The 26,004-nt window shown below is 37.6% G+C and overlaps 1 protein-coding gene across 1 annotated transcript in view; it reads left to right on the forward strand.

Annotated features, from left to right (window-relative positions):
* LOC128860814 (division abnormally delayed protein) overlaps nucleotides 1–26,004 on the forward strand; it is an 81,052-nt gene that overhangs the window by 48,854 nt on the left and 6,194 nt on the right. The window contains exons 5-8 of the mRNA XM_054098571.1: nucleotides 8,767–8,890; nucleotides 9,012–9,452; nucleotides 10,847–11,036; nucleotides 24,832–25,004. Of these exons, the coding sequence (XP_053954546.1) occupies nucleotides 8,767–8,890; nucleotides 9,012–9,452; nucleotides 10,847–11,036; nucleotides 24,832–25,004 (928 nt within the window). The remainder of the gene's footprint in view (nucleotides 1–8,766; nucleotides 8,891–9,011; nucleotides 9,453–10,846; nucleotides 11,037–24,831; nucleotides 25,005–26,004) is intronic.

The raw sequence follows: 26,004 nt of genomic DNA on the forward strand, positions 1-26,004 counted from the left end.
ACACACACGCGAAAAAGCTAGATTCACAATTTAACCCCCATTGCAGAAGCTGTGGGGCTCCTTCAGAAAAGGCGACGGGTGGGCACTTTCTCTGTAAACGTCCGGGTTTGGCAGCTAGCCAATTAAGGTGACTAGTACTATTTTTTTCGACAGCCTGAGGCACTGCGCCAACCTAAATCCCATCAATCTTCGCAGTTACATCAACAGCTCTGGCTTCCTGTAGATATCGGCTTGTTGGAGGCCTTTCATGGTTCCAAAAACTTTAGGGGGCAGCAAAAAAAGCTGGCGTAAATATTTTAATTTTTTATATTGTAAAATCTCACTCTTTCATTTGAAACTACCATTTAAACCACCACTCAACCAAGCGGAAAAAATTGGCAACACAGAACAACGGCAAAGCCATTCTAAGCACACACACATACGCACGCACTACCTCTGCATTCATTGGCCACCTCACTGTCAATGGCCAGCGTACTCCCTCTTGGCGTACATTAGTCGGAGCACTCGCAAATCGGCTGTATGCATCACTGCTCGTCTCTGGTCCATACTCGACTTTGCTCGAGTGGCTATCACCGCTGAACAAAACACGGAATCCAGAACACGGAGCGCAGAGTACTCGTTCAGCTCATAATCATTGGCAATTTGAATTTGCATTTAATTTGCAGTTGAAAGCAATGCCATAGAATTCCATAGAAAATTGGCCAAACACACACAGGCACACTCGCATTTCCCACTCATTTCCCCTGGTTATTGTAATAAAATTTATATTTTAATACAATTTTCAACTTATGAACCATCATGAAATTGCAAATAAATGAGCTGGCCTGATTTGGCTCTGCTGCTCTGTCGCTAAGCGGGCAGCACGTACTTGACGGCTAAAAGCTTTCTGTGTTTATTACAAGTGCACATCTGTAGATATTCGTGTGTGTGGATAAGTTTAATGGTATTTCTCATGTAAGTATTCGTTAGTGCAACCAATTTCATTAGATGCGTGGCAATGTCTTCATTTAAAAACTAATTTATCGCGATTTTTCATATCTCTGAATGGCTTTATAATAAATTTTTATTAAAAGATACTTAACCTAGGCACGAGACTCTAGCCGCCGGTCATTAATGTCTATTGTATCTTTCCCATCATGGATTCAATTGTCATGAGCAAGGGATGTACGTAATGGAAGCTGAATGATCTCCAAGGAAAACTTAGAGCGAGACAAACTACGTAGCTTTCGGAAATTCCACCGGACAGCCGTCAATCATTATAGGGTGGCTAGTCTGTCCGTCTTCGCTTTCATGTCAGTGAATTTGTAAGAGCGGAGCCAGATGTCATTGGCAAATTCCGGGTCCTCAAGATGTCTGGTGAAACTCCATACGATGCCTCTTTTGTGCAGGGCCAATTGTCTCATAACGTCGCCTAAAACGGTGGCGAAGAGAAAAAGTGACAAGGGACAACGGCATGTAAAGCGGGAAGCGCCCCTCAACTGATTATTCTACTATGAGGCGAAGAGTGTTTGCTTGGTCAACATATCTTCGGTGAGGGCGAAATCTAGCTTATTCGTCCCTTAAGGAGCGTTCGATACATTGGAAAATGTACGTCACTGGCAGTAGCATACGTTCTCTTCCTCTCAAGTCCTCTTCATCTTCATCTAAACAGCTTCTGCAGCCCTGGGCGTGTCTACATAGTAGACAGTGGACCACAATAAACTTCCTCCATTCACTTATAACAGACGTCAGCCACTTCAATTCGTTCCAACTTTTGACTCCAAGGCTCTGGTTTGTAATGGCATTCCTCTGCGTCGGCTTCCATGCGGTTTCAAATTGATTGAATTACGGGTGATGTCGTTCGGCTCTTTTCTTAAAATTTGACCAAACGACCCCCACTTTCTTTTGAATATTTCCATTTGTATTGGGCTTTGTGCTAACCCATACGTTTTGGTTGGATACGGTGTTGGGCCAAAAGGTGCAATTTGGCGTTACAAAAGAGCCTTCAGCCTACGCTTGAAGATGTAATACTATGCAAGCTTGTAGCCAATTCTCCCTCTGCTCCAGTCATCGCTCCAGGGATTTTATCACGAAACGCTAATAAACCTGAAGTTTCGTACGTTTTGGTTTCCCTCCTTTGGGAATGAAAACTTACCTGAGCCCAATTTCTTCGGGATATAATTAAGTAGGATTGCTGCCTCAATGGTTTAACAGTTAATAAAGAAAGAAAGTATTGATTTTCCTTTCTAGAATATCCTTGTACTGAAAATCCAAAACTACTTCCAGTTCATGAACTGGTGTTTTGATGGAAGCAGTCAAACTAGTTCGAGAGTGACTAGATTTGTACCAGTTGTAATGCACCAGTTGTAATGCAAAAGAAATAGTACGTATTTAATTGGCTCTTATACCTTTTTGGGCAATTGGCCGAGCTCGTCCTATAATTTATGGTGTTCAACTTGATGTTTTAACCCAAATAGAGAGACCTATAGTTTAAAGCCGTAGTTACGCCCTGGCTACAGCGGACGCCAATAATAAAATATGCTTGCATTAAATAACAATGATTCAAATGTTAAAGATGCAAATAAATGTTGATGAAGTCAATTTAATACCCTTTTTGTCCATTATGGACTAGTTCACTGGCAATTGATATTTCATAGGGCATCTCCATTCAAAAAATACCATTTGCAAGCTTTGAAAAAATTTAGAAGTCATGACACTTCAGCTACAAAGTAAACTGGTCCTCAGGTGCATCTACCAAAGTGGGTTTGACTGCAGGGACTTTGCCTATATTACATATATGTATGTATGTGTGTGTATGTGTCTATATGAAAGAAGAATATTGCAAATAAATACAAAATTGCATCACTTACTGAAATGATGCGCATAATTATTGTAGAAACATTCCCTCGCCCCACTGGTTTACGCACAAGGCATCGGTGTGATTCAAAGCGAGCACGAATGGAAAAACTTGTAAATGTGTGTAAACGCACTGCAAATATACTTCTGTATGGGAAAAGCGAGTTTCTCACATTTTACTGCAATAATTTGTGGTGTCGTTTGCTTCTAACTAATTAATCGCTTCCGCCAAATGTTAATAATCCATTTAAGAGCGCAACAACAAAAGCCATCGATGCTATGTTTGCATGTGTGTACTATTATTCGTAGCCTTTCATTGAGTGTAACATTAATTTAACGCGATTGAACGATTAGTTAGAAATTCCTTTGCAACCATTTATGAGAAAAAACTAATAATTGCAATTATTTGCACTTCCGTTGCAGCGGAACGCATCTTTTCATTGAGCAAACCATCGGTAATTCTCCTAATGCATTCTGCAAAACTAGTAAAGCAGCATCTGCAAATTGATTGCTTCTGCTACACAATTTTTTATTTTTTTTTATTTTTTTTGATTTGAAAATCTCGTTTCAATTAAGCGCAGTTCTGGTTTATCTTCACAGGCCAGGTGATGACATCATTAGAACGCGTTCAGCATGACAATTTCATGTATAGAGACTCATTAACTGATTGAAATGCGTGAATGTCAATATTTGATTTCGAAATCGATTTCTAATATGCAAAGGCATATGTATTATATAAATACTTACAAATATAGTGTGTGTGCATGTGGGTATAATAGAAACATTTCAGTTCTCTAAAGTGTTTTTGTGATGAGCTTTTATTTCTCTTTAAAGAGCGTTAGCAATTTTTTCCACATGAGTCATCGCTGTCATAGCTTCAACACTGATAATTGGCCTTATAATAACTCGGCCTGTCTCTAGACTATTGTGAAACTAACCCATTTGGAGATGGTACCAGTCCGTGTTTTCAACCTTCAACTTTTACACGACTAATGGGTACAGTTTCACGCACCAACCCATTCGGCTACGGCGGCCGCCGTTCGGAATTCACAGAGAGAACGTAGGTTCGAATCTCGGTGAAACACCAAAATGAAGAAAAGGTTTTTTCTAATAGCGGTCACCCCACGGCAGGCAATGGCAAGTCTCCGAGTGCATTTCTGTCATGGAAAAGCTCCTCATAAAAATCATTTGCCGTTCGCAGTCGGCTTTAAACTGTAGGTCCTTTGCTTTGTGGAACAACATCAAGACGCATTAGCAAAATTTAAAAAAAAAAAATAATAATAATTGTAATATTTCGATCTGTTTGTGTGGAGCCCGTTTCTCCAGAACTCCCTTGCGGTGATCATCACAAGCTCTTGGAGATTCATCGAAAATCAATCGGACAAGAGAAATTATTATAGTTTTATTAATATTATAGATAATCTTGTGCCTGATCGAAGCTTTTTTTCAAAATTAACAATTTGGAAATCCGGAAATATTTTTCAGATTTTCGTGGAAAAACCAACAATTAATTATTTAAAAAAATCGAAATTTTTGAAAAAAAAAATCCTTCGATTAGGCACGAGCTTTTATTGTTTTTCAAAAGCAGTTTTTCAAAAGTAAGTTACCGTGATCACCAGTTCAAAAAACATAGTTTTGGGAAAAACGCATTTAAAGTTTTGCTATCGATTTATGTACTCCGTTTGTTAATTGTTGAATAACTCAAAAAGTTCTAGTCGGACTTACTTCAAATTTTCACACAATATTTTTAGGATATTATACTTTAAGAAAATGCAAAAATCCTATGTTTTAAAAATTCTGACTACTTCTAACCTCTTAAAGAGCGGAACAAGAAAAATTCAACACTTCCGCAAGTTATATATTTAATACAATAATGAGATAGAGCCATTTACTTCCAATTTTTTACAACTATTTTGACGAATTTTTGTACACAGATAAACTAAAATCCGCTGAATAATACTCACCCTGCCTTTTCGTAGATAAAAAAACGAAAATTTGACTACTCTGGCACAAGCCGAAATGAATGCGGTATTATTGCAAGAAAATAAAACAATGTATGTATGTCTTTCGAAGAGTCCGAGCAAAAAAAAAACTACTTAATTGCTTGGGGTAAACCCCTTTTTATTTTTAAACGCCATCTCCTTTTAGGCTTATACACTTCGTTCCACACTGTTCTAGTTTTTTTTTTAACTCTTCCCAATAATAGGATTTGTCCAAGTCTGAAAAATATCCATTCGTTTCTACAGTCACCTCCTCGTTTGAATAAAATCTTATTCCCACCAGCCAGTTCTTCAAATTGGGGTCAAATAGTAGTCCCAGAAAACCACGTCTGGATAATAGGCAGGATATGCAACGAGCTGGCATCCCATTTCCACAGCTACTGCGACGTGAGCTGGTGCGTTGTCGTGATGGAGAAATAGCATCACCCGACTTCCCCGATTGAAACGAATGCGAAAGACAAAGATTTCTTCACCGACCTGGCTGAACTTGGTGTGTGTTTTTCCAAGAGATGCTACTAACTAAATATAGCCTCGATACACGCCAGTAGTGCCATTTCTCTGACTTTTGCACGCACTTTTCAAACGGCCCTCGTATGCATACACCCTCGTACATGCATACATACATATGTACGTATCGACAAATTCTCTTAAAGAGCCTATTTTGCATTAACTAGCAAGAACACAATACAAACTGAAATTGCCAATACCACAAACCCCCACAGCCATTCGCGGCCGCTGAGTGTGCATAGGCCATCGTTAAAAATAGCATCTGCAGCTGATCAACTGCACGAATCGCGCGAAACGCGGGGGAAAAGAAAAAAATCTGGGCGTAAGTAAAGTGAAAACATTGATTTTCACATGTAAATTGACTAAAGACAAGCCTTACAACTGCATACATACATGCATACATACATATGTACATCCCAGTATAGTATAAATAGAAGTGCTGCCTATTCACTTAAGCCCAACGCCAGTTCAACAGGCAACATTTATCATGCAAAAATGGCTCAGCATCCAGTCGTTGCTTGTCGATCAGTAGCGATCACCGAGCAAATTCAACAGATGATCAACAGTCCAGGCGGTGTAGATTGGCAATTTTATAAATATACAAAACTGGTTGGCTGCGATCGATCACCGCATGCTCGCGCACAGCTGACATGAAGCCCGTAACAAGGCGACTGGCGCATTTGAGGGACGAATTGACGGCACATCGATCGTGCCGCACACATTTGTTTAATTAAGTGCTGCAAAACTGCTGGCGTATTTTTGTATGTATGCATGTTTTGATTTGTTTATTATGCCAGGCGTAAGCCGATAAATCGACGATAAGCAAATATAGGAGGTGCATACATACACACTTACATACTCATTTGAGATTTCATATTCATTTGAGATGTGCGAGCATGAGCAAATCAGTCGCATTTCTAACTTCGTCATTTACATATACATATATATATATATATATATGTTGTATATATATATATGTATGTATGTATGTATTTCGCAATTGCTTTTATGTGCCACACAAAGTAATAAAGTAAACAGTCATTTCAAAGAATTCACATAAATATTTAGCAAAATAACTTTTCAAACGCATAAACTAAGTGCGAATGAGTCATTTGAGCCGCCAAAGCCTCCAAAGCGACCGAATCTTTAAGTACGCTTTAACACCCGTCATTCATGTTAAAAAGGTTGCCATTCCAAATGAAGCCGTGATTCCGCATAAATCACACGGCATTCATTCACAAACTGACACTCATACATACACACCTAATCTGCATATCCCAAATTGGGTTCGACATTCTTGTCGTTCTCATATCTCTACCTAATTTACCTCCATCACCCAATTAGCATTTTCAATATACCGCAGCGTAACGGAAATCGTTCACAAGCTTTGTGGCGCTTTACTGGAAATAAACTCAGATTTGTCGTCTTTGGATACCTGAAAAGTTACGACTCGGCTCAGGAGGGTTTAACGGATTCAAGGTGTTGAAAATTGCCGTGGAATGCCAAAGTTGGAGCTTTTTTACATTTTAATACTTAATTAGTCGCAAGGGATTTGCAGTGCACAAATTCTTAAGAAACAAGCTGACAGCAGGAAGCTGACTGATGGCCATGATCGCTACTTAGCAGCCTGATTGGCAAGACCTTTTTGAAGCGTTATCGGCGATGATGTCATATCTGTGGCTTACCAGCTCAGCACGCTCCCAAAAAAACATATACATAAATTTCTGAAGCACCGGAACGTCTTCGGACACTAATTTCCGTATTTTACTTGTGTAAGTGTACATACATAACACATGGCCTGGAAAAAGCTGGTCGTAACAACAATGATGCACAACGCTGTGGACGTCTAAATGAGGCGATAACACCAGAAAACTTCAAAAAAATCCACAAAATCGTTTTGAATGAACCAAAAGTGAAGTTGCGTGGGTTAGCTGGCATCGTAAAGATATCAAAAGAACAATCTGGCTTTATATTGTATGAACATTTGACTATGAGAAAGCTCTGTTCAAAGTGGGTGCCGCGTTTGATCGCTGTTGACCAAAACCAAGTCAGTCACAAGTCGATCAAAACTACATGAATTGAACATCGAATTGCTCCCACATCCTCCGTATTCGCCGGTAAGAAATTTCGCTCAAATAAGGAGATTATCGCTGAAACTGAAGTCTATTTTTCTACAAAAGGGGTATTGAAATGTTAGAGCGGCGCTGGAATGATTGCGTTGATCTTGATGGAAATTACGTCGATGAATAAAGCTAATTTTGAACAAAAAAACGTGCAGTCTGTTTCATCCCATCTATTATGTATGTATGTACTTATATACTAATATATAATATATGTAATACATTAAAATAAGCTGGATGCATTTTTGATAAAGTATCAATTATTATATGGTAATGGGTGGACAGAAATTTCAGCTACTTTTATAACAATTTTCCTCGCGTTCGTCAAGATTTTGTGTTTTTTTGCGTATGCTGTATCAGATTGGTTAATCTGGGTGGCTGTGCAAAAACTTCTACTAAGCGAGGAAATCAAGTGTCCAGAATAAGTGCTTATCAAATGTTTTTCGACAAGATCAGGCATTTTGTAACCTTTGATTGCACTCTACATGGGTTTAAAGCATCTCTACATGGGTTTAAAGCATCTCGGTTGACAGCATCTCTTGAAAAATTTGCAGACGTGCAAAAGTTTTCAGAGGATTATCGACTATCGCTGGACCATTACAAATTTGCTTAACCGCGATGTAAGGATCTCTAATGCGAACGAAGGCTATGGCTACAGAAACTATGCTTACAGAAACTGGAGTTACTACGTTCAAATTCTACATTCAAATGATATTGTGGAATTGGATGAATGACATATGGGATTTCCATCATGTCCAACGTGACCATGGCTCCCATTCAACCTGTCATCTAAAACAGTCAAACGACTAATAAGTTTTACTTAGAGCTCTTAGTTAGTCCTATAATTGATGACTACCATTCGGGAGTACGGAGATTCGAATCTTTTTTGGACAAAACAGCAAAATGATACAAAAAGTTTTTTCTAAAAGCTGTTCCCCCTCGACAGGCAGTGGCAAGCCTACGAGTGTAATTTTGGCTTGAAAAAGTTCCTCATAAAGAACCATTTACCGTTCGAGGTTGGCTTGCAACTGTAGGCGCCTCAATTTATCGAATATCGTCAAGACACACACCACAAATAGGCGGAGCAGCTCGGCCAAATACCTAACAGAAATGGCGCGTACAATCATTTATTTTATATTTATTTTACAACTACATTCAATTTCAACAAAATGGTGCCGAAGTGCTAGTTGGATTCTGGAAGAATCACCACTCAAACCAATATTCAATTTTTCTCTCCTACTAACGCAATAAGCCTTTTGCTGTCACAAGCATTTAATTGATTTTTATTTTAATTTCGTTTTCAGGTCATGTGCTTGAGCTTGCGGAGCAGTCTGAAAACAAAACGTTGGCGGTATTTTCTCAAGTGTACCGACGTATGGTGCCTCAATCAAGCGAATTAATCCACCAGCTTTATTCCGAAATCATGAAGTAAGTCGATTAGAATAAATTTTAATCTCCAATAAGAAATCTCGCAAAACACTTATTCCATAACACTCTATCTTTTTTTATAAAATTATAATCCACTACAATGCCTTCTGTACATTTATAGCCACCTGAGGAATGCTAACAACAATAACCTCAATACCGGCAGCAACCTAAGCGATCTGGAAGATGCCATACAGAAATTCTTTGTAAATCTCTTTCCGGTCGCCTATCACCAGGCGGTGCACTTGAGCAAGGACAATTACGGCGAGTTACACGAGGATTACATCAATTGCTTGAAGCACACATTCGACGATCTACTACCATTTGGCAGCATACCCAAAGAGATCAAACAGAATCTGCTACAAAGCGTGCAAACGGCGACAATCTTCTTAAATTCGCTACAGCAAAGTGCCGAAGTGCTTAGCGAGACTGATGATTTGTATGCAATGTATCTGACCAATACCTGTCAAAACCATTTACTCAAAATGAATTTCTGTCCGAGTTGTATGGGACTGCAGAAGAGCCACGTGAAGACGTGCTACAGCTTCTGCATGAATGTACTGCGGTAAGTAGAAAGGGAGAAGTGCATAATGGCATATACAGGGTGTCTTATTACCGAGTTTGTTAAGGTTATATTCTGTGTATTTTCGGCCAGCCATATATTTTTCTTTCTTTTTGCAAAGTGATAAATAATTTATTTTCAAGTCCTACTCGATTGTCTCGCTGATAAAAACCACAAATCTCAAGGAACTTTGCAAAGCAAATTTTTGGTGCTGTTCTTAAGACTATGTAACTGACTGTCGATAAATGTCAAAATAATTGCTGGTTAAAACTTTGGGGTTTTCAATAAACAGCCTAACAGGAATATTTTATTTTTATTTTTTATTTTTTGCTTTGCTTGGTCGTTTTAAGTTTTTGATGAAAAAAATTAAAAACAGCTTTGATCGTTATCTCATTGATAATCTTATTGGGCTTCGAATGAACCTAATTACGTAAGTATAAGATTTATATACAGTGTACTCTCTCTTAAGCAGACACCTAAGGGACTGAAAAATATGCTTTCTTATAGGAGGCGCCCGCTTATGAGAAAAGTGTAAAAAAAAGTTGAAATGGAAGTCAACTGATCGTCGCTCTCGTTTTCTAGCTCATCTTCAGAAGATTTGACCAGCGAGAGTTGCCACTTCAGTTTGATATTTTTTGTGTCTTGATCATTTACGGAGACTTGATTATCTAAATTAAGACACTTTTTACGTTAATTTCAATTTTTTTCTGAGCTATATTAATAATGTTAGTGAATGGAGCAACTGCTGATATTAGAAGCTCATCCTCTGCGGTATAACCGTCCTGTCGTCATAACGGAAGTTTATCTTCTCATAATCAGCTTTCTCTAAATAAAATTTCATTGCGGACTCACTTGCTCCCACTCTTTGTGAATGAAATAAACAACATTTAAGAAATTTATTGATTTTGACAACTCCAACTTGAGAGAACTAAAATGGTACTGAGTCCGTTATGGGAGGGGTCCATTGGAGAAGTCCGAGATGTTAGGAGAGAGATGTCCAGTAGGAGGGAGTTCACTGTACTTTTAGAAGTGTTTGTAAATGTAAATGAGATCGATTTATTTATTTGAACTCAAGCGAAGTTTGTACGGATATATTTTATTCAATTAAGTTCATAGTTAATGGAACTGTTCGACGTTAATAGTTTTCCACTTAAAAAAAATTAGTCTTTTTAGACATACCTTCATGGTGAGGTAAGATACAAGTGAAAATTGCTGCCCATCCTAGATCGTTTAAGTTGAACTCCAACTTTTAGGTGTCTTTCCTCATGAAATTACCACAAAATGTAGCCTTAAAATATTTATAGTCGGTAACAAAACATCCCACATACATGCATACATAAATACACATACATCCATAAATGTGTCAATACTCATGCATTGCCTTTATCTAATCACAGCGGCTGTTCGGCTCAATACGCTGGCGTATTGGATAGCCCTTGGTCGAATGTCGTGGATGCCATTCAAAACCTAGTTACGACGCACATACGTTCGGACAGCGGCATTGTAACAACAATCAAGCAACTGGATATCAAATTATCTGAAACAATCATGCGGGCTATGGAAAATGGACCTGACCTAGAAATGAAGGTGAGTTAGAAGTTACGGAAATAGCTGGTATTAGAGATCGTTGAATATGTACATATATAAATATTATTTAGGGAAAACAGTAATGTCACGAGTGCGCGGTTACATAAAAATGCACTGCATACATAAATACATACATACATGCATACATATATGAATGTGCGTTTAGTATTGGTCATAAAAAACTATTCAGTAATCGCATACAGTTATTTATTCCAAGCCCAAAATTGTAAAAAAATACATATATACACGCGTGCATATATATGAGTATGTGCCCTGATCGCTTGCCTCACGCGCTGCCAGCTTTCATAAAATATTCACTGCCACATTTTAATTGCTGCAATTCCTCGTTTCCACGTTGAGCGCTACTCGGCATTTTGTACCTGAATTCCATCTTCCTACTGCATCTCCATATCTGAAGAACCATCAAGTTTTGTAAGCGCTTATGCGCTGGCAAAAAAATGCATAAATCTACATTAGGGTAAGCACATTTTTAGTGAACTTTTTTTAAATGGCAGCTAGTTTACGGAAGAGTTGTACAAGTAGGAGTATTACGCCAGCAGACAAATTTGTGATAGGTAGAATGTAAAATCAAAAAAAATAAAAAGTGAAATATAATATACAAAACATACAACATCCATTCACTAAATGTTGCTGCAGTGATATTCCGTATAATTATAATTATATTAATAGGGAAATCCGCGGGAGTTGCAGTCTGCGCTCTGCATATAAATGTATGGAAATCTGGGTCGTTCCCATAATGTAAGCTCTATTGCCATGGAAGAGGGTAACACAAACCATTCAGCTTGGCTGCGCAATATCGACTGCCTTACCTCGTCGCTAAAATCTCGCTCTTCCCTTGCACATTTGGCATATGAAATGTCAGTTTGCAAAAATTAAGGATTTAAAAATTAGTTTATTCTGCAAAATTACATGAATAATAATATTTTCCGACTTTTCCACTTTTCAAATATAAAGAAAAGTATGTACTAAATGGCTTCAGCCCATGCGCACTAATATACGAAGGCATCATAATTTTTTTCACTTTACATTTATTTGTAAAAGGATAATGAAATCGAATTAGATACAGATATATGTCCTAAAACTCGTTCGGATTTAGTTTTAAATAAATTAAAGAATAGCTGTAGCCTACTCTATCATCAATGGCTCGAAAAAGTAAAAATTAAAATACTTTCTTACAGTCAATCAAAGTCACAGTCCTCAAAGCCTTAAATAGCTTTATATTCAATTCAAAAGTCCTTATAGAGTATAAGAATGCACTCAACAAGCCGGCGACTCTGAATCAGGTTTCCCTGATTGGGGTAGCAGGACATGAGGGATACGAAGGAAACGATAAGGCAGACTTTTATGCCAAAAAAGGGTCGGAAGAGCCATTTATTGGACCAATCTCATTTTTCAGCTTTAACAAAAACTACCTAAGAGGAGAAACCAAAGAATGGGCTCAAATAAAAACCAAGTTCTTAAATTTAATAATACCAACAGAGCCAAATCTGCTCTAACCCTTGACAGAAAGGAACACTCTGTGGAGCACTTACAGGCCATTTTGCCTCTAATAAACATTTCAATACAATACAACTGTCTAACACTAGTTTATGCGGGTTCTGCTGTGATGAAGACGAGTCCATAGAACACTTAATCGCCAATTGTGTGACCTAATATGAGACACAGAATTCTGGGTTCCTACCTACTGTAGGATGAAGACTTACAAACGATTCCTTCTAAGGAGCTGATTCGATTCCTCGCAACTCTAAATAATTCAAATTAAGTACTTAAGAGCGCGCAATAGATCAAACTGGTCGCAGTATAAATATCCAAAATATAGGCACTTTGGATAAATATGTTGGGAATATCTGATGTAACGTTCGTGAGGCGATGAGATGCCGAGGAATACCATCCAGGTTTTGTGGCGCCCAGTGTTAAGCATGGGGGTGGCAGCATTATGATCTGAGCCTGTATGCTTACTTAGAGCACGTGTGGGCTATTTTAAAACATAAGAAAAATGACCATAGCATAACATCGCAAACAGCCCTCAAAAATGTTTTAATTCTCGAGCGGAGTGCCATAAGGACAGCCGAATGGGCAAAGCTTGCACACAGCATGCCCCACAGGACTGCTGCTGCTGTTATCAAAGCAAAAGGGAAACTCACTAAAAATTTATGTTTTTATCGCTAATTCCATTTATTTGTACTGATTTATTAATAAAAGATAATTACTTCACTTTTTAAAACGAAAAATTCAGTAATTAATACTTTTGTTCAAGCCTAAATTTATTTGATATTTCAGTTTCATTGAATGCTAAATATTTAGTGTTCATTGACCATTTACCGTTAATTGTTTGGCAGCAAGAAATGTATTTTTAAATATATTTAGAGTTCAGTACCGTCCGAATTTAGACACTTCTCGATATGTTTGTATCCAGTTAAACACTTGGAAGAGCGCATCAAATTTGTAAACTACTTATAGATGGATCACCCTAGTCGACGCACACATTCACATACTCACCTTTGTATTTTTCGCCTTTCTACATTCACAGAGTGGCGACCAGCATGCGGAATTGTCGTTTCTTGCTTTAATTAAATCTCCAGCTTTGCCAATATTATCATTCGATAATGTAGTTGAAAGTGCAGGGAATGCAGAAAAAAGTGGTCGCCCCAGTTCCTTTTTGTCTTCGGATTTTTTCGTTCCCGCTTTAGCCTTGCCGAAATTGCAAATATAGAAATGGAGCAAATGCTTCAGTTTTTATCTCTCATTCGATTGTTGATTTTTCAATGCAAGTATTTTACACATAAAAAGCGAAAAGCCGTCGGCCGGCAGAGAGGAATAAGAAGAGAGGCATACGGGCGGAATACTTTTAGAAGTGCTTGTAAATGTAAATGAGATCGATTTAATTATTTGAACCCAAGCGAAGGTTGTAAGGGAATATTTTATTCAAGCCAGTTCGACGTAAATGTAAAAAATAATTTGTATAATGGGTCAACAGATTTTTTTATAATGCGAATGTACTAATTCGAGTGTTTAGCCGCTAACAGTTAAAGAATACACATAACTATTTACATATATATATACAGGGCCCGCCATCTATCGTTACGGATTTGAACTAGGTATTATTTCAAGAATGAAGAACGAAAATGTGTATACGCTCAAAGAACGCTGGGAAATATTGCGACATTACTTTGAAAATAATGGCAATGTTGCAGAATGTGTACGAAAATTACGTACGGCAATGGGAAGAAGAAAAGCACCGAATTGATACACAGCAACAATTAATGCACTGAAGACCAACATACGTGATGTCATAGCTGAAATACAGCCGCATACAATCGAAAATGTGTTGAAAAATTGGACCGATCGTATGGGTTGGTGCATGGCTAGCTGCGGCAGCCATATGAATGAAGTTGTGTTCCATCATTAACCGAAAGGATTGTACTTCAAAATAAAAAAAAAATTGGAAAAATATTCAGTAGTTTCTTTTTTATAGCATTTTTAATTCCGTAAAGTTATATGGCGGACCCTATATGTATGTAAAAGTTTGAGTAGTGAAAAATTAGTGATTGTCCAGGAGGTCGATTCCCGTTTTGTGTAAACGTGAAATGAAAAGTTTTTTCCTCCGTCTTCATTATATTTTCGATTCGCGTTGCGTGAAAAAATGAAAAGAAGCGTTAAAATATTTTCATGTGAAAATTTTCTTTGTGTGTGAAAGAATGAAGGAGTGCAAGTACGAGTATAGTTGCGTGGCTACAAACATTTTGTTTAAAAAATGTAATAATTTTATTAAAATTTGAGATGTTTTTTTAACTTGCGCAAAATTTATAACTAAACTTCTTGTGTTTGCGACTTGACTTGCAAAAGTTTCATGGCCACAGTAGAAACGGAACACTTTTATCTTGGCGAAACGAGAATCGCCAAATAATCGCAAAGAACGTTAATGTATGATGTATTAATGTTCTCTGATATTCGTTTGTGAAAAGACAACGTGAAAAGTGTCTGTGAAAACGAAAATGAAATACTTTTTTACAATTCACGTTTACACAAAACGAGAGTTGACCCCAACACTAGGAATCGTTTCCAAATTTTGGTTTAGGAATTCAACATTGGGTAATGAGTAGCAATGGAGTTTATATGCATACGTATGTATGTATGTAAATGTGTATATGGTTCGATAGGAATCGTCAGCCCATTTTCAGCGCGGCGTTCCTGAAACATTTTTTTACTATTTTTAAGTGAGAGAAAACGTGGTTCTCTCGTAAGATAATTGAATATTTCTTAATTGATTCACATTCATTTTTGTCAAGCCCATCTAATTTTCTTTCAACTTCATAAAAGCAAGCAATTAAGCGCGCTGCTATGCATAATTCCTCACATATTTACATAACATTTCATACAAGCCTCCCATTTAATTTTTATAAATACGCATTAAAAAATCTCAATAATTGCTTTAGTTTTCGCCGTAGGCAAATTAAGGCGCCCGTTGCTGGGGGAGCAAAAGGCGTTTATAAGTATATGTAGGTGTGTATCGATATGCATACATATGTACTTATCTTCGCCAGCCCTCTCAAAAACGCCTGCGGGTTGCGGATTTATTGCCACTTTGATAAATTATGAAAGCGCCTCGACAATGATGGATTAGTGCACATTAATTTGACCTTTCGTCATTCGGGCATGTCGTTCGTGTTGCAAGTAAACTGCTTGTAAATATTATATGTACTAGGTGCATACAAACTAATCCTCAAACCTGGTACCACATTGTGTCACTACTTTTTGACGCCGGCGAAAAATGTTGCCGTAAATTGCAAAAGAGAGAAAAGTGGAGGCACATCGCGGAATTGTTGCATTTCGTTACCCATTTGATTTTTTGATGTAATTGAAAATAATTGCACCAAACTGTGTGTATTTCTTCAGCGGCATGAGAAATAGAATTGCACGGCTAAATTGTTTGCATGTTTGCCGGTTTAGTTCATCTATTGTACATAACTCAGCTTTATTAAAGTGGCACCCACTGGGTTGCATGTGGCATGGTGTCTTTTTCATGAGTTGTAGTGGGGCTCTGATTGCCAGCAATGCAATGTATAAGTAGTATATTTTATTGTCTTTTAGTTTCCCACTACTAATGTACATTAGGTTGGGTCCACAGTCTTTTAATTCGCCAATAGAATTGGAATAATGCATATTTGGCACTGCTGAGAATCAAAACTAAACTAAATCAAATCAAATGAAAATAAATACAAAATTCGAATAAAATTTTGGAAAATAAAATTAATGTATTAGGATTAAAATATCAGTCGTCGTATGTCTAAATTGAAATTTCAAAGGTCGAGCCAGCAAACACCGAGGGATTTGTTAACTCCTAAAACACTCGGGCTAAAGCACCCATTGTATTTAAAGCTCTGGAAAGTGAAATGTTATATGGTCAAACAGGAAAGGAGAGATGAAAAAAGATAGGCCAGAATAGAGAAATAGAGGTTGTTAGACCTGAGAGAAATTTTCCAGATTCTTTTGTAAATCTGAAAATATCCTCCAGTTTGAGAGAACGAATTTTACTCGTTCTCACGACATCAGAACTCAAACTTCGCAGCCTCGCTCTAGACACTCGCAGAGAAAATGCTCAATGCTATCCGCCTCCTCTAAGCAAGACAGGCAAATCGGGTTCTCAATGATTCCAATGGTGGTCATTTGCTGACCCCATGGATTGTGTCCACCAGGCCTGATTTAAATATCCATCATAAATGATGCATTTTTTACTCTTGAAATTATTGAACACTCTGAATGGCGATTAGAAAAAAATCTCTTAGCATGTGTGTGGAATTTAAACGTGTAAACATACATTCACGGTCGCCGTAGCCGAATGGGTTGGTGCTTGACTACCATTCGGAATTCAGAGAGAACGTAGGTTCGAATCTCGGTGAAAGACCAAAAATGAAAAAAAAGTTTTTTCCAATAGCGGTCGCCCTTCGGCAGGCAATGGCAAACCTCCGAGTGTATTTCTGCCATGAAAAAGCTCCTCATAAAAAATATCTGCCGTTCGGAATCGGCTTAAAACTGTAGGCCCCTTCATTTGTGGAACAACATCAATAGGAAGGAGGAGAAAAACAGGAGGAGAAGCTCGACCAAACACCCAAAAAGGGATGTTCGCACCAATTACATATACATAGATATATATAAACGTACATTTATTCAGGCAAATAACACATGCATACATACAGACATACACAGAGACACATATGTGCACTGGTATATACTCGTATTTGGTAAGCGAGACCGATGGGGGTGTGGTAAACTTAACTGCATTGCAGACAGCTTAAACTTGTGGCACGTTGCACCGAAAGTGCATCCAATTTACTCGTAAGTTGCATGAGCAAACGATCTAGAGTGTTTCCTGTTCTTATAAGCTTTTAAGTATGCTTTAGTGTTGAGTAGATCGTATTGTTGAAATTATTTGTTTTCATTTCTTTTTCATTGTCTGAATGTCAAGTTTGAATTAAATTTATAATGTTTATTGTCAGTCATCGCTTTAATGCCGGAAAGTGTGCTTAATCATAAACTTGAGTGCTTTTGTGGTGCTCATGCACGTATGTATGTATGTATATATGTGCATTCAAAAGTGCTTGTGGGGTACTGTAATGATTGCATTTACTTGATAATACTTAATAAAATAGTTTTTGTAATGCATTTAATTGTGCCTCGCAGAGAAATGCAAGCTTCAAAGATTTGCACGAGTACCTAATAGCATGTTTACATAGTGCTATTGAATGGGCGCAACTCTGAGATTACGAGGATCGTTTGAAAAAATCGTGCAAAACATAAACTAAAGGGTTTTCCAATAAGAGATGTTATTTTGATAAAAGATCAATGGTTTCGTTGCTTGTGTGGCACGTAGCGCCGTCTTGTTGAAAATAAACGTTGCTCAGATCAATACCATCCAAATCCGGCCATTAAAAATCGTTAATTATATCTCTATAGCGCAATCCATTCACCGTAACTGTTGTTCCAGCTTCATTTTCGAAAAAGTAAGGTTCAATGACTCCGCCGGACCATAAACCGCACCAAACAGTCACACGTTGAGGATAGAGAGGCTTTTCAACAATAACTCTTGGATTTTCTGAGCCCCAGATCCGACAATTTTGCTTGTTGACTAAGCCACCGAGATGGAAATGGGCCTCATCACTCAAGATGATTTTTCGATGGAATTCCGGATAATTTTCATGCATTTCAACGACCCAATCCGAAAATACACGACGATGTTGGTGATCGGCCGGCTTGAGTTCTTATGTTAACTGGATTTAGGATAAGCCTTAAGACCCAAATCTTTGTGCAAAATACGGTGTAATGACGTTTGGGGAATGCCTAGTACCAAAGAACGACGAGGAATGGACAAACCTGGGTTTTCTTCAACACTTTCGGCTACAACAGCAATATTTTCGGCTGTTCTTGAGCGACGTGCACGAGTTTTATTCTTCACATCACTAACTTGTCCCAACGGCTCGAATTTTTTCACCAATTTCTGTATTGCGGTCCGACAAGGTGCTTCACGATGACTCAAAAATGTTTGAGTTTTACGAACCGTCTCTGCCAAATTTTCAAAATTTGTATAGTGAATTTTAATAATTTCAATGCGTTGTTTAAGCGTGTATCATTCCATTTTTATTAATGGCGTAGTTTGTACTTTTCAAATATCAAAAAATGACAGCGTCAAAAGTGACATCTACCGAAATAGCGGGCTATTCAAAATAACACCTGTTATTGGAAAACCCTTTATTTAATTGTTCGGAGTAAACCTTTTTTATTCTTCAACATAGTCTCCTTTTAGGCCTATGCTCTTCATCCAATGCTATTCTAATTTGTTGATCCCTTCCGTATAAAATCTTATTCCTGCCAGCCATTTCTTCACTTTTTAAACAAAGTTTGTGAGTAGTCCCTCAATCAACCGACCTGAGCGCTAATCGTCTTCAGTTGACTTTTTTGCTTGTTTAAATAGACTTTAGCACTTTTTTGTTATTGTATTTGATAGGCAAAGAGGCTCTGGCATCTATTACATAATAATAATTTTTGATATTTTCTTCTTCCTGCTTGATATATCTGAGTGTTTTCAATGTCCGATATTTCTTTTACATGCAGACGTTGTAAAAATTGTTTTTAAGTATTTATATATCCAACTCGTATTAGCTCCAGTTAGGTCTCAGTAATATCGTCGCCTTCACTTAAATTTTAGGAATTGTTTTTAGCAATCCATGTGGATTTTTGCCTTATTAACAGTGCCCCTATATGTGCCTCGTTACTGGGTTCTTTATTACTATCTTTCATGGTATTTTTGTTTGCAAAGCTTTAATTTAGTAATGTCTTCCAAATTTGCTATGATTTTTTTAGGTTCTAGAAAGATTAATATCTTAAATATTATCAATTATGATAACAGAAACCATGCCGAAATAAATTTGCCAGAAAAAAGAAATTTTGCTTATTCTCAGAAGACCTATGATAATCCATGTATGAGTTAGCCATATCTGCTCAAGCCCAATGAATTGTTTTGGTTGCATTTTCCAACTTTTTAAGCTGCTCCTCAGAAAGTATTTGACTGGCATTGGATGTGAATTTATCCAGCCTCACAAGTCGGGCCATAGACAGACCAATTTTTTCCAAGTTAAACATACCATAATCAGTATATGCTCTAAATCAGAATTCGTTTAAATAAAACTTCACTTTTTAAATAAACAAGGATTTACTCTGTTTGGGTAGTCAACCAAATGATGGGCCGTCTCGAGCTCAATCCAGCAATGCAAAATTTCGATAGGCATCGGAAGAGCATCGCTAGACAACTTCGCCTTCTTCCGATCTCGAAATTCGTTGCCAAAAAATTGTATACGCAATTTTTTCTTTTCATTTTGTCTTTTGGGACATAAAGAAACTCGACGCCCCCTATTTTGGCACAACAAAAACAGCATTACCTACTAAATTTTTCAACAAAAGTTTTCATTTCCATGCTTTTGAGTACTTTTTCTTTAGAATTTGCTCAGAAATAAAAAGCTGTTTTTCCGAGAACACATCAGGGATTTATTAAGCAAGGTAAAATTAGACATCTTACATCATCTTTAATTATTCCTGCAAGGAGTATGAACTATTTTCGATAAGGATACTAAGAATAAGTAATAATAAAAATAAAAATATCTCAAAGGCTAGTGAACCGATGTGACTGAAAGTTTGTGTTTATAGTTATATTGAGACTTAATGTAGTACCAAGCGAAAACAATTCCCCCCTGCCCACTTCGGTGCATTCTTGGGCTTGGTACGAAGTAAGCTTCCTTTACTCTAAATGAACTAATTAACATCATACATATTTGTGGGTATACCTACGTACATACATACAATTTAGAAAGCATTCCCTATTATTCACCCGTGATTTTTGAATGAAACTATTCCCTTGTACAATAAGATTTCATTACCTTGCTTTCTGTGAAGCTTCACAAACCATTGTAAAAGCTCATAATTTTTTGCATTTATGAGGCATTGCTCTTCATTCCCTCAGTTGCTGAAGCCTGTGCGTACTCGTTCTTACTTACATATTCGTATATGCAACAATGGACATTTCATACTTAGAAGCAGTCAATTACAAGGAAAGTAAGAGAACGCCGTATGCGTTCGAATCTGAAAGAGCATATGTTTCCATTACATCTACTCATAAGTTCGTTTGCATACACACACACACACACAAGTCTATGTACTCATGCACGAATGTAACGAGTAATTGTTATGCACCAGACATCGTCATTACCCGTACCTGGGCGATGTTTACTTTTTTGTAAATTACACCAAACTACAGCAATCACTGCAGCCGGACCAGCCTTCGTACGAATTCACCAAATGCTGTTCGTCTAACTTCACTAGTGCCCATAGGATTTTCATATTATAAAGGGTATTTCAAAAGGCACGCTTAGATGTTGTTTTAAAGTAAAAGATGTAAAAATTTGAATTCACAATTTTTTTTTTTATTCAAAATACGGCGTTTAACAATTGCATTACGAAAAATGGCATTATTTAAATGTCCACCAGGAGTACGTCTACAGGCTGTCATACGCGAAATAAAATTGTCAAGGACTCGCTCATACATTAGCTCCAGTCACATGAAATAACCAATCTCAATCCGAATGTTGTGTTTCAGCTCTGGAATTATTATTAACTTATCCACATAGGCTTAACTTTTTGACGAAAAACCTCAAAAATAGTAGTCTAGTGGAGTTAGATCACATAATCTAGGCGGCCATATATGTCACCATTACATGAAATTAATCGAACTGGAAACTTAGATCTCAATAATGCAATATTTCGCCGTGCTCGGTGACCTGTGACTTCATCCTGCTGAAATAAATATCATCTATGACTGTTCCTTCAAGTTCAGGCCACAAAAAATCTTCAATCAGTTGTCTATAGCCCCTTGACAGTAAGACGTCCTTCATTTTCATCTTCGAAGAAAAACCGACCAATTATTCCATCACGGCCCAAAAACCACACAAAACAGTATATTTTATTAGTGGATGCAATGATTTCTCTGAAATTACACGAATGTTTTCTTTCCTCCAGATACTGCAACTTTGTTTGTTGAAACTACTCGGGGGATTTCTTTTCTCCAAATGCGGCAGATTTGTTTGTTAACATATGCAACCAGTGTGAAATGAGCTTCATCATTAAAGATGATTTTGCGTGTAACACCAGCATCATATTTAAAGAGCCAATTCACGAAATATCTGAGTTGCTAATTATCTGTTGGCTTTAACTTATTTTAATTTAGTAAGGATCCAGTTGCAAATTCGTATGTAAAATCCGTCGATGTAAAAACAGTCGATTCATGGATGCCTAATTGGCTAATTGTTGCGAACGTTGAGATTTCGACGGTAGACATAATAGCCTGATGCAACCGCGGGTAGCGAGATCTCTAACTCTTTAGCCAGAATGAGCAACTTTCTTGGCCCGGAGCCCGTTCTGCCACTCCCTTCTGCAGCCATCAAGGTCCCGATTAGCAAACGGGTTACTCTAACCCACAAGCGAGCTTGACAGACTGAGATGGATGACTGCAGATGGACAAAACTAATTTTACCTGTCATGCTCCACCGACTGTCGCGTTTCCTCCTGTCACTAAGCAGAGAGGACTCTTGGAGGCTGGTTAGACTGATGACGGGCGCCTTTCTATGGGCAAAGCACATGGAAAAAGTGGGCATCTCAGACAGTGCACTCTGCCCATCATGCGGAGAGGAGGATGAGACGGCGGACCACTTTCTGTGCATCTGCCTCGCCTTCGCTCGAATCAGGCTTGAGATCTTTGGCACTGATGTGTTAAGAAGCGCCAACCTTGGCTCCTTGGCCCCACAAGTTCTACTCAGATTTCTTCGGAGGTCGAGTAGATTTAAAGAAAATTAAAAAGGGAATGCGAGTGCAGTACAATGGATTTAATTGTATCTGAGTGCTGTACTTGCTAGTAACACTTTGCGCTACAGCAACAATATTCTACATATAACGTTCAGTTTTTGGTCTGCTAGTCCTTTTTCTATCCTCGACAGAGCCAGTTTCTAGACATTTTTTTACCAACTTTTGAATTGTTGGCTCTTTCGGATGATTATTTCCACTAATAAAATCACGAATTTTGCGATATGTTGTTCTTACAGATCTACCATTTTCATAATGATTTTCAATGATTTTGACGCGTTCTTCTATCGAGTAAAACTGTATGCCTAATTGTCTGTGCAGCTTAGTCAACTTATTGACTTATTCTAATATTAAGACAAAAAATATTTAAAATAATTTGACGGCAATGTCATGAGCCGTCTGTCGCTTTATTTTTCATGCAAAACAATTATCCAATTTTCGGTTTTTAAAACCTCTTAAAATCTTTTATTAACCAGTTCAGACCTGAATTATTGTTAATGGATAATAAAATTATTTTTTTACTAATTATTAGTAAGAAGGACATCATAAAAACAAATGTGTGAAAAATCATACATATTTATTAAGTTTTCCGAATTTTGCGGCAATTCTGCACATGAGGTCCGAAGGGATTAAGCAATCTCTGTATCTAAAACGCGAAAGTGTATGTCAACCATTATTTGCCCCATTGGGGATCTCAATCAGTTGTGAACCATTTAATGTATAATAAATTTTCCGAAAAAGGTGTTGGACACAGAAAATAAAACTTGCTCAAGGTTAGGCCTAATAATCGCCTAAATTACACCTTGAGCAAGTTTTGTTTTCTGTGTCCAACCTGTTACTATTTAAAATTATCATATCACCTCTTGCCCTCATTATCCATATGCTGGATTCTAAATCATATTTTTTAAATAAACCAGGCCTTTTGACCAGTCTAATTCTTAAGGTTTTTTGTATGTGCTCAGGGCCGTAGAGAGCATATCCGGGCCCTGGGGGAAAATTGCAAATGCGGGCCCTTTCCAATTATGTCTAATTCATATAATTCGAATTACTCTGGAGCCCGGGTCCCTCTGAGAACTCCGGGCCCCCAGAAAAAGTCCTAAGCTTCAGAATTCGCTTGACAAAATAATTTTGCTGCATGTCAACCCGAAACCCGAAACCCCACACCTGTGTTGCATATAACTGTATTGAACGACAAACTGCATGAAAAAGTTGTCATTTAAATAGCTTCAATTGAAGTTTCTTTCATTTATTAAAAGACAAATCCATGAAGCATTAATACCATTTTTGCTGCAACTGTTATTTTCACTGAATTATTCACCTCTGATATCTAGACGTCCCTTTTGAAAGACCCTTCATATTTAAGAATGACCGTACGTTGCACATCCATACAATCACATGCACATGCATGAATGTACCAAAAACCGATTGAAAACTATCCCATTCCACTCGAAGAGTTCGTTTATGATCTGCTGCTGGCGTTCGAATGTCATTGCTTGCATTCATATTTATTAGATTTTAATTGTCTGCGTGTTGAATACCAATGCTTCGACCTGTGAATTTTCATTACAACAATACAAGGCCATGCCATAGGTTTCCACAAGCACTTTGACTACCATTATTCTCTACAATGTATTCATACATGCAGGCATGTGTATGTACGTATAGTATGTGCGTATGGACTCATGTTCGAATGTCGCCAGAACTCCCTTATTGCACGTGCTGGCAGAGCTTGAAAGTGGCAATTTTCTCAAATTAAACATGTGAAGCCATTATTCGGTTGTCGCCTCTCCCCTTGTTCATAGTTGCGCTTTCGAGTTATTAGATCAACGACATTGAAGTTGAGAACATTCACACGTAGTACGATGAGTAGGAGCACGGCGTACATCGTTTAGCATGAAAACTCATCAGCTTTGCGGGTACCTTGTAAATTTTATTAAAATATTTGAATGCTTTTGTAGCAATTCTATTTGTAAGTATGCAACTTTGTAGGTAAGACAAAGTTTGGTTAAATTTGTTGTCAATCGACTTTGGCTATCTTGGTGTCTATTTACAATATTCACGTAAAATTTTTATATTTATTGTATACCAATTAGTGGCTGGCGTACTTCCGCCAAGAACTTAACTGCAGTTAAGAGCTCAAAAATAAGAAGAATTTCGAGATGGGGGAATAGTAAAAGTAAAAGTCTGATCTTCAGTTATTTCTTCGCCAGTAATTATTCTAGAGTCGAATCATTCAGTTAACTCAGTGATATGGCTTGCAGTAGCGCATTTTTCTTCTCCAAGCAGCAAACTCCCTTGTGGATATTTTTTAATCAGACCAATAATATAGTTTATGCTTACAAACTTACATTTTTCTTAATTTTTCTTTCAGGTTAAGAAAACATGTGGCACACCCAAATTATTGCCCTCACTGACCGCAGACAACGAGCTGCGTTCTCCGCAACCGCACAACATTAAATGGGCCACCCCACCGGATGCGGAAATCCTGCACTTCCAATCCACCATAGACAAATCCAAAGAATTCTACTCAAACATCATCAACAAGTGAGTACCGCCATAAGAATTTAAAGAACTAACGTCGTAATTAAAAGATAATCCATATTTTACAAAAACAAATTACACTACTTTCGCATGTGAAGAAAATTAAACCAAATGAGAGATTTACTAAACTTAGAACCTTATTAGACCGGTGTAGCCGAATGGATTTGTGCGAGATTACCATTTGGTAGGGCACGGGCTTAAAACCCAATGTACGGAAGAAGCATCAAAGGAAAGAAAAGGTTTTTTCTAATAGAAAGTGCAGATAAGGAGTTGAAAAAATTCACAAAAAAAAGTATTAGCCAATTAACGTACATAAATGAAAATTAAAAAAAAAAAACAATGTGTAAAATATTTCTGATTTTTTACAAAAACAAAAAAAATATAATGGCGTCGTGCACTTCTATTAGGTGTATGGCCAAGCTCCTCCTCCTATTTACGACGTGCGTCTTCATGTTGCAAAGCAAAGGACCTACAGTTTAAAGCCGACTCCGAACGGCAATGATTTTTATGAGAAGCTTTTTCATGGCAGAAATACACTCGGAGGTTTGCCATTGCCTGCCGAGGGGTGGCCGCCATTAGAAAAAAAACGTGAAATTAAAAACAAAAATATCTAGTTATAGCTTTTACATCACACTTCTGTGTCTTCCGTCGCATGTGAGTCAGTATGGATGTAACGCTTAGGTAGATAGGTAGGTATATAAAAGCGCCATTCGGTCTCTAAACTATTTCACATAGAGCTTTGGCGATCTATTGTGATACCACAGTAGCAGTTTATCCGCCACTCCTCGTTAAACCATTTTGTTTTCAATGTGAACCCATTTATCTGGATGGCACATATATCCCTATCATCAGTAGCGTTGAAGAACCCTGAGCTAAACTATCTAAACCTACTGGCGTGCCACGCAGAACAAAGACAGAGAAGATGTCTGCTAGACTCTACCTCCTCTTCATTCTTCAGCTTCTGCAATATTCGAAATGGGGTACATTCAAATTTTGAGCATGT

The sequence above is a fragment of the Anastrepha ludens genome, chromosome 4 (assembly GCF_028408465.1).
Source record: "Anastrepha ludens isolate Willacy chromosome 4, idAnaLude1.1, whole genome shotgun sequence".
Taxonomy (NCBI): Eukaryota; Metazoa; Arthropoda; class Insecta; order Diptera; family Tephritidae; genus Anastrepha; species Anastrepha ludens.